Genomic DNA, 10,090 nt, shown 5'->3' on the forward strand with positions numbered 1-10,090 from the left:
ATGCAATAAATGCAGGAAACGTGTCTAGACCTAAGAATGATAAGCATGTAATTTCTGACAAGAAATGATAAGTAAAACTTGGTAAAAACAGATACGGTCATAGTCCAGACTCATTAATGCATCCTAACAATTACCAGTTAAACACACTAATGAAAATTCTGGTTCCCTATATCCTCAATCTCTGATGCCAACTTTGATGACCCGTCCTAATCCATTTGGACGAATACATCATTCATTAATTTCATAGTGAGGTACTGACCTCTACATGACACGTTTTGTAAACAATGCATTCTTTTGAAAAGGCATACCATAAATGAATATCAATTTTCAAGGTTTTCGACTGATGATTTCTACATATAGACAATCACCGTAAATAATAGTTAACCATAATACATCCGTTGTCAATGCAGTCAAAATAAGATACATGGTGATGATTTTGTGAATGCAAAGTTTTCTCGAATAAAGCATGTATGACTCCATGTACATAGCTTGTATAACGTATAAGCAAACAGCGAAAGACTTCTAGAGACCTGAGAATAAACACGCTTAAAAGTGTCAACAAAAAGGTTGGTGAGTTCATAGTTTTAATGTCGCACATAATCTATATATAAAGGTGGATCACAAGATTTCAATTGTTTAATACAGAAACATTTATCAAAATATTCTACGAAATTGAGCACCCTGGTAACTAAACTTTAACATTATAATAAGCACCCCTGTTTTAACATACATGCAACTAATATGTACAATACACGCAAACCAACGTGTACTAACCTCAAATAGCATACATCTATTTTATAGTTCAGACTAGGGTTTCTATACCTGGAACAGACGGGGATGTCAAGCCCTATGGATCCATATACCACTATTCGCGCCCACCAGTTCTTCTAACCGGCAGTTACTAGTTACCAAAGCTAAGGGATTTTCAGTTCAAACTCGGTGTAGAATTTAGTATGTACTTGTATCCATTGTTTTTAAAATAAAGTGAATGTATTCTCAGCCCAAAAATATAGATTACAAAAGCAATTAAAAAGGGATCTATAAACTCACCTTAGCAGCACATAAGGTCATTCACCGAAATGTGACCGAAACTCGGAATGCAAAATAACCGTAGATCTCAACCTAGAGAACATATGTTGGTCAATACATGTCTAATAAGCTAGGTCAGGTCATAGTGTACCACAATCCTAATGCTCGATACCGACATGTGAAAGTTAACAAAAGTCATCTCAAAAGTCAACCTAACCCAATATGATCTTTAAATCTATACATGTTTATTATTTCACATAGTTTTCAATACTTGTAAAATCAGATTATAGTGTTTATAAAGCTTTAAAACATGATAAGACAGTCAACTTTGACAATTGTTCAACAAAACGAGACGTGTCTTATATAAGAGTTCATTTACTCGACTATTAATATCTAAAAATCCAAATTATCAATCTCATAGACAAGTTGTTTAAATATTATTTTACAGTTTCCAACACAATTTTAATTAACATCAAACATAATTCAGTTGACCTTATATTTTAATCCGGTCATCGAAATCACGCGATTTTTAAATGAAAAGTTATTAATTTTTCGTCAGCTTTCCAATAACATGCATATCATATACCTTATATCAGTAGCATATGTATCAAATTCGTGATTCATCATAAACTATCTAACGACAAAATTAAAGCATACAAGCATGCATAAACATATATACTCGAGCACTAGACATGGATACAATATTCATATATAAAAGATAAGATATGAATGCTTACGTATCAATATTGTGATTCAATATTGCAGGAAAGTACGTAGACGCTACGGAGATGATAAACACTAGGTTAGACTCACGAGCTATATCTCATAATTTCCTTTGCTCTATTCCGCTCGAAAAGCTTGTTTTGAAATCATTTAGACATAACCTCGTCGTAGTATTTTATGTATAATACTAATAATTATTATACTACTCTTAATAATAATAAGATTAATAATAATATTAATCTTAATAATAATAATAATAATAATAATAATAATAATAATAATAATAATAATAATAATAATAATAATAATAATAATAATAATAATAATAATAATAATAATAAGAATAATAATTTAATTAATAATAATAATACAGAGAGAATAAGAAAATTATGTGTGTGTGTGTAACAATCTGTGAATTCGTCGAGCTTTATAGAGTTGGCCAGCCCCAGGGTGCCATTCAATCGCATGGCTTCCCAAGCCATATCCCATGCGATCGCATGGTAGGATTTTACAGCACACATTATTTTGTACACTAGCTTGTCGACATAATATTATATATATATATATATATATATATATATATATATATATATATATATATATATATATATATATATATATATATATATATATATATATAATATTTAATTTATATTAATTAATTATATATTATATTATATTCACGTGCATAGGTGACTTGTAATTTTTGTTCCGATAACTTGTACGTTGAAATTCAACTTATGTTCCGATTTCGGTTTCTCGAACGTCCTTTCGTACGCTTTATTAATTTGCATTCTACGTTTCGTGACTCGTACTATTGTCAAAATATAGACTTAAATTATCAATAAACTATATCACTCAACATGTAACTTTAACGCTAGAGGGTTTTGGTTATTTTCTTCTTTAAATCATCTTCTCGTTATTTATATATATGATAATATTAATTTAAATCAAAACATTTTATATCTAACTTAATATTATATTTTATAATATTTGTAAAATATACATACATTTTTATTTTGAAATAGTATTTTACTGTAGCAAAAATGATTTTTACTGTAGCAAATAGTAGTTTTCGAAAACACTGTAGCTTTTCGGATACTGTAGCAATTCGAAAATACTGTAGCAAATTAGTGTTGTACTTGTTCATCTTAAACGTTTTAGTTAACTTATCTAAATATCAATCGAATCAATAAACGAATGTTACTATCGTTTACTAAATAACTTGAAATTATATATATGTATATATCTTTATTTAATATACATAAATCAGTTTTTAAATACACATTGCAAGTTATTTATAATTAATTTTAATAATTAATATTCCAACTTATTGTATATATATATATATATATATATATATATATATATATATATATATATATATATATATATATATATATATATTTACAAATAGATGTTCGTGAATCGTCGGTCAATAGTCAAAGGTTAACTAAATATATAACATTAGTTCAAAAATTTTGAGAATCAATATTACAGACTTTGCTTATCGTGTCCGAAACATATAAAGATTAAGTTTAAATTTGGTCAGAAATTTCCGGGTCGTCACACCTACTAGGGGGTCCATGGAATTATGGTGCCTATATAAACTAAAGTCACAAATTATAGTCTATTCATCATATTAGCATAAACAAAATTACCGTTTCTTATATCAAACAATAATGAATAAAAAAGAAGAGGATGCAATAATCCAAGGCCAATCAATGATCATGCAACATCTTCAATCTTTTTTAATTGGTGTAGCTATAAGATGTGCCATAGAAAAGATTGTTGATATAATTCACAATCGAGGTGTCCCGCTAACTTTGACTCATATAGCTCACGAGATTAACTCTCCGACGTTAAATTTGGATGGCCTCTCGCGCCTTATGAGGTTCTTGGTACGCAAACAAATTCTAGATGAGGTGCATGAACCAGAATGCAACGAACCACTCTACGTGCTAAACTATTGTTCTAAATGGCTCAAACATGATGAAAGGAATAGTCTTGCAGCATTTACAATGTGGATGACCCATCCAGATTCAACTTCAAATTTTCTTGGGTTAAAACAATCTATTATAGAAGGAGATACCGCAATTCAGAAGACATATGGAGTCGAATTGTGGGATTTTGTTTCAACTAACCCACAGTACAATAGAATTTTCAATGAAGGAATGGCATGTTTCACATGGAGCACCATGGATGCGATATTGTCGAGTTATGAATTTCATGGTGTGAAAGGAACTTCAGTGGATATTGGTGGTGGTATCGGGACGGCTATAAATGACATTGTAACAAAATATCCACATATTAAAGGTATAAATTTTGATTTGCCTCATATTATTTCAGATGCACCAACATATCAAGGGGTTACCCATGTTGAAGGTGACATGTTTAAGGCCATCCCACCTGCAAATTCCTATCTTATCAAGGTATTAATTAATCTCTCACTCATAAAAGTAAAATATTTATAACATGTTCTGTGTGAAAGAAAAAAATATTTATCACTTATAAGTAATAACGTTGATGTTGATGTTCTATTCTATATATATGACAGTCGGTATTGCATAACTGGGGTGATGACAAGTGTGTTTAGATTCTCAAAAACTGTTGAGACTCCATAATTGAGAAACCTGAGAAATTTATTATTGCAGATATCATTCTAAACCCTAGAGGAGATGGTGTATTTGATGATGCATGTATTAATTTTGATATAATTATGTTTATGGCTTGTAATATTGGTGGGAGAGAAAGGACCGAAGATGAATGGAAGGCGATATTAGAAGATGCGCAATTTAACAGTTCAAAGTTATCAAGATTCCTACGTACATATCCGTTATGGAAGCTTACTATGATTGATGCAAGTAAAAGAGTGTGATGACACACATATATATAATATACCGGTGTCCATCATTGTGTACAAAAAGGGATGATGTTGCGCAGCATTTAAAAATCAGTCACCCTCTCATTCACTTTTATTTCCCTTAATTAATAATTAATAATAATAATAATTAATGTTTGTTTCTTAATAATCACGTAGATGTAGCTAGTTGGCTGCATAGTTTTGCAGCTAACATTTTCCAAAAAAAAAAATCGTAAACTTTAATAATCATGTCCTTTCATCACGAATTGTTTTTTTAAAAATAATAACTTTTGAGGAATAAGTTACAAATATAGAAAAAAAAAACAAATTTTTTTACAAAAATGATATATCCGAAGTTTCAAACTTCGGATTTGTCGAGGTTTGGAACTTCGGTTTCGGTCCTTTTCGCTTGACCAGTCATCGTTTGTTCTGCAAAAAGCGTGAAAACCTAAGTTCCAAATTTCGGTTTCACCAAATCCGAAGTTTGAAACTTCAGATATACCATTTTTGTAAAAAAAAAAAAAATGTGTTGTTTTTCTATTTTTGTAACTTAATCCTCAAAAGTTACTATTTTAAAAAAAAAAATCCTTTCATCACACCCATAAAACCAATAATCCTGAAAAGAGTTGAAAAAAATGGTTGTGCATACCTTACTTCATAACGCAACGAATGAACAACATGCCTATTAATTTGTATGGTGAATCTGATCTGATAATTTAATACACGAATGATAAATATTCTACGCTTTTCATCGGAGTTGTCTTCCTCACTTCCTTCACCATCGCCTTCAAGCTCATCATCCATGTCTTGCTCCATACTTTCTGTTTCTTCTTTCTTCTCACCATTAATTCCTGCAATAAACAAAGAAATTCCTGAGTATAATACGGAAATTTGCAGATTTTTTACATATTAATGATGCGATTAACTCCATAAGATCACAAATTTATCTAAGACATATTTAAACAACTTACTAATAGTTAAATACAAGGATGTTCCCGTAATATACGGACCAATCCTTGTGTTATTGGTATAGTGGTAATGGTAATGGCCCATACCTCTTTGCTAATGTAATACCCCATCAGAATTCACTAACGGTGTATTAACTCCGGTCCCACAGTTTAGCGGCCACGCCCTCTATATGAGACGTTTTCGAAAAGTATTTGCATTAATTAACAAAGTAGTCATTTATTAAAGAAAATGTAACTTGAAAGTATTTGACATAAATGACTAACGTAAATGAACCCAAAACATTTTTAAATGCGTATATTTGTTCTTGAAATAAAGACGATAAAATATGTTGGACACCGTCCAGTTCTAGCAGCAGCAGACAGCATGACAACTTCTGTTTAGCAGAAGCACTACCTCTATCAACCTGAGATAAAACATGCAAAACGTCAACGAAAACGTTGAGTGAATCTACAGGTTTAGTAAAGCATTTCGTAAGTTAGGCCATAGATTTTCTGGAAAACATCGTAAGAAAAGTATACATTATCATGAGCACTTGATTATAAAGCTTTAACCTTTGCGTATAGCCGAGCTACACGTCTTCAGTTTACCCTATCTAAGCAATACACCGATCAAGTATACGAGTAACAACAAAATAAGCACCAGTTATGTTGCGGTGAGGTTTGTCAAACCTAACGGTACCGTCCCTATAAGTCGAGCTTACAAAGTAACTAATGTAATCAAGCTAAGGGATTTTTGATCTGAACTCATATGTATATGTTTAAGTTACTTGTGCTTAATATGTAAAACATTTATAAAAAGCATGTATCTAATCCCTGTAAAAACGTAGTAGGGACTGTAGACTCACCTTTGCAAAAGCACCTGAAATATCTTAGCAAAACGTACTATAGTCGAACAGTCTCGACCGAACAACGCAACCTAATCATGTAATCATCTTAAGTATACACATATAGGTCATACTATTTCAACCCATAGTGTACGCAAAGTCCTAGTGCTCAGACTGACTCATCAAACAAGTAAAAGTCAACTAGTCCAAGCAAGTCAACCAAAGTCAAACCAAAAGTCAACTCAGTCAAAGTGGTCAACTAAAGTCAAACATCTCAGTAGGTCATGAAAACATGGTTAACATATCAATCCTAGGTCAAGTATCACTTTACAGTTCATAGTTAAGCAAATTGCACATTCGCAGTCTAAAGCATGCCTTCGAAATACGTACATCGTAGAAAGATTCAACTATAACTCATAGCAAATAAATCATAAAATTATGACCAACTCCAGATCACAACTAGACTTAAAATCGATTCCAAAAAGTCTGGCCAAAAGCCTCATACGATAATTAAAAGTTGGATATCAGAAAGGGTGTAGTTACGGTTTACTAAATCAGTTTCAGCACGCACATCAGTTTTGTAACATTTCTAAAAAAATTAAAAAAATAGATTTTAACAAACAGTTAATTGGAGAGTACTCCAGACATCTCAAAATATTAGTGATAAAATAATCAAAGACATCTCTTAAGCCAATTCGTACAGTTAAGCAAACCTTTACAGACTTATCAATTTTAATCAACAAATAGACACATCACTTAGACGAGCATATATCTCATGGAAAAACATGTTTTCACAAGTTCTCATGCAAATGAAATATATCAAGGAACACTTAGACTAACATATTCCAGAAGATCAAAGTCTCAATCAACTTCTAACTCACTCTAGCAATTTTTTTTATCATTAAAATCAGTTTCAGCTCACTTGAAAATACGAATCTTCGTTTTAACACATCGGAAGCATTACAAAAGCGTTTAACGTAAATCTTAAGTCTAACATGCATGGTTTTTCACAAGGAATACAATAATACACTTTTAATTAGCCAAAAAACAAAGCATTCAAGTCAGAAAATTCGTACTACGAGCATAACCTAGTCAAAACTTCGATTAAGCATATTACAAGATCAGTTCACATGTCAACTTTATCAGATCATTAATATACAAATTCGTTTTTCATGCAATCAACATCAATCGAGCAATCAAATGATAAATTACAATAATAAACACCATTAATTGAGCATTAGACTTGATTACACTATGTAATTGCAGAAAAATCTGAATTAGTAAAATTAGGGTTAGTGTTTATCCCTCAAACGATCAATTAAATGACAATACTAGACGTAGAATGATGCGTAGAACAACTTTGATGCATAAGGTTTCTTCTAAAATCAACTTTTGATGGTGGTATGGTGATGGTGATGGCCGACGGCCTAAAGGAGAGGGAGAGGGGCAGTTTTTAGTCGATCAAAGTGAAGAATGAGGAGCTAGGGATGTTTACTTGCTATTTAGATTAATTTAGGCCCTAAATTAAAAGACCATTAGTGACCACTAAGCCAAAACAAGTCCAATAAGGTGTCCACTAGGGGGGTCGACCGAATGGACTTCTTATGGGGTCATTGGACTAGTTTTCGTTAAATCATGGTACGCGCGTGGTCCGTTTCGAGTGCCGTTAACCGTACCGGGTCTCCAGAACGTTACTAGTCGTTGAAACGCAATCACCGAGTTTAATTCGTTAAATAAATAATAGATTAAAAATAATTTTCGTAAAGTCAATAATTATTGAAAATAATTATTTTGTAGTTTTTCTGAGTTCCGTAAACTGAAAAGCTTTCTAGGCGATTAACTTAATCATAACTTTTCCTAGTTATATCGCTATCCGAAATAAGTCCATAAATTAATATAACATATTAATTCAAGTAATCCGATAGGATCAAATATGCATTTAATTCTATTAAATACATAAAATCTAAGTAAACACCGTAAAATACTTAACGGATAAGTAACGATAGTAAACGAAAAAAGTCGGGTTGTTACATTACCCACCCGTTATGAAAAATTTCGTCCCGAAATTTTAGTGCTCTTCCGTCGTGGTCGTCTCCTGGGGAAACAATTCCGAATACTTCAGTCTCATCTGATCCTCACGCTCTCACGTGAATTCTGGTCCTCTACGGGTATTCCATCTAACCTTAACGATCGCAATTTTGCTTTGCTTTAATTGCTTGACCTCGTGACCCATAATCTCAACAGGTTCTTCAATGAAATTAAGCTCAGGATCAACTTGTACTTCGTCTAAAGGAATTACCAAACTTTCATCTGATAAGCATTTCTTCAAATTGGAAACATGAAAAGTGTCGTGAATCTCGCTAAGTTCTTGCGATAGTTTCAGCCTATACGCTACCAGTCCAATTCTTTCGGTAATCTCAAACGGTCTAATATATCTCGAACTTAACTTTCCACTTTTGCCGAAGCGTACTACACCCTTCTAAGGTGATACTTTGAGCATAACTTTGTCTCCAACCTGAAATTCCAAATCTTTCCTTCTAATGTCGGCATAACCCTTTTGACGATCTCGCGCTATTTTCAATCTCTCTTCTATCTGCGCGATTTTCTCAGTCGTTTCGTGTACAATCTCAGAACCAGTCAATTGACTATCTCCTAACTCAGTCCAAAATACAGGTGATCTGCACTTTCTGCCATACAGTGCTTCAAAAGGCGCTGCCTTTATACTTGCGTGATAACTATTGTTATAAGAAAACTCTACTAATGGTAGATGTCTATCCCATCCAATTCCAAAGTCAATAACACATGCTCTTAACATGTCTTCCAATGTCTGGATGGTTCTCTCGCTTTGACCATCAGTTTGTGGATTGTACGCTGTACTCATGTCTAAACGGGTTCCCATGGCATCTTGCAAAGCTTGCCAAAATCTAGATGTAAATCTGCTGTCTCTGTCAGAAATAATGGATATCGGCACTCCATGTCGGGAAACTATTTCCTTTATGTAGATCTGTGCCAACTTCTCCATATTATCCGTCTCTTTAATTGGTAGAAAATGAGCTGACTTTGTGAGACGATCAATGATAACCCAAATCGTATCATAACCTCCCACAGTCTTGGGTAACTTCGTGATAAAATCCATAGTAATATTTTCCCACTTCCATTGGGGAATCTCTGGCTGTGTCAACAATCCTGACAGTTTCTAATGCTCCGCCTTGACTTTGGCACAAGTCAAACATTTACCTACATACGTAGCGATATCAGCTTTCATGTTAGGCCACCAGTATAGTGCCTTAAGATCTTGGTACATCTTGTCGAATCTAGGGTGAATAGATAACCTTGTCTTGTGTGCCTCATCAAGCACCAGTTCCCTTAATCCGCCAAACTTCGGTACCCATATTCTGTCGATGAAATATCGGGTTCCATCTTCTCGAGTAATAAACTTCTTATCGATTCCTCGAAGTGACTCAGTAGCAACGTTCTCTTCTTTCAATGCCTCTAGTTGTGCATTGTGTATCTGAGAAGTAAGGTTCCTTCGAATAGTCATATTCAATGCTCTAACTCGAATAGGCTTAACCTTTTCCTTCCTACTCAATGCATCTGCAACTACATTAGCCTTGCCAGGATGATAGCAAATGTCGCAGTCGTAGTCGTTCAATAGTTCAATCCAACGTCTCTGTCTCATATTA

At 33.0% G+C, this 10,090-nt stretch overlaps 1 protein-coding gene across 1 annotated transcript; it reads left to right on the forward strand.

Moving 5' to 3' along the window:
* Positions 1–3,434: 3,434 nt before the first annotated feature.
* LOC139870800 (desmethylxanthohumol 6'-O-methyltransferase-like) lies at positions 3,435–4,630 on the forward strand. The gene is made up of 3 exons (XM_071858571.1): positions 3,435–4,184; positions 4,310–4,328; positions 4,407–4,630. The coding sequence occupies exons 1-3, from the start codon at positions 3,435–3,437 to the stop codon at positions 4,628–4,630; spliced, it is 993 nt and encodes a 330-aa protein (XP_071714672.1).
* The last annotated feature ends 5,460 nt before the right edge of the window (positions 4,631–10,090 follow it).

This window comes from Rutidosis leptorrhynchoides, chromosome 10, assembly GCF_046630445.1.
Source record: "Rutidosis leptorrhynchoides isolate AG116_Rl617_1_P2 chromosome 10, CSIRO_AGI_Rlap_v1, whole genome shotgun sequence".
NCBI classification, from domain to species: Eukaryota; Viridiplantae; Streptophyta; class Magnoliopsida; order Asterales; family Asteraceae; genus Rutidosis; species Rutidosis leptorrhynchoides.

Excerpts from the sequence above, each read along its gene's own strand:
- LOC139870800 (XM_071858571.1), top strand. The coding sequence starts at position 3,435 with ATGAATAAAAAAGAAGAGGATGCAATAATCCAAGGCCAATCAATGATC.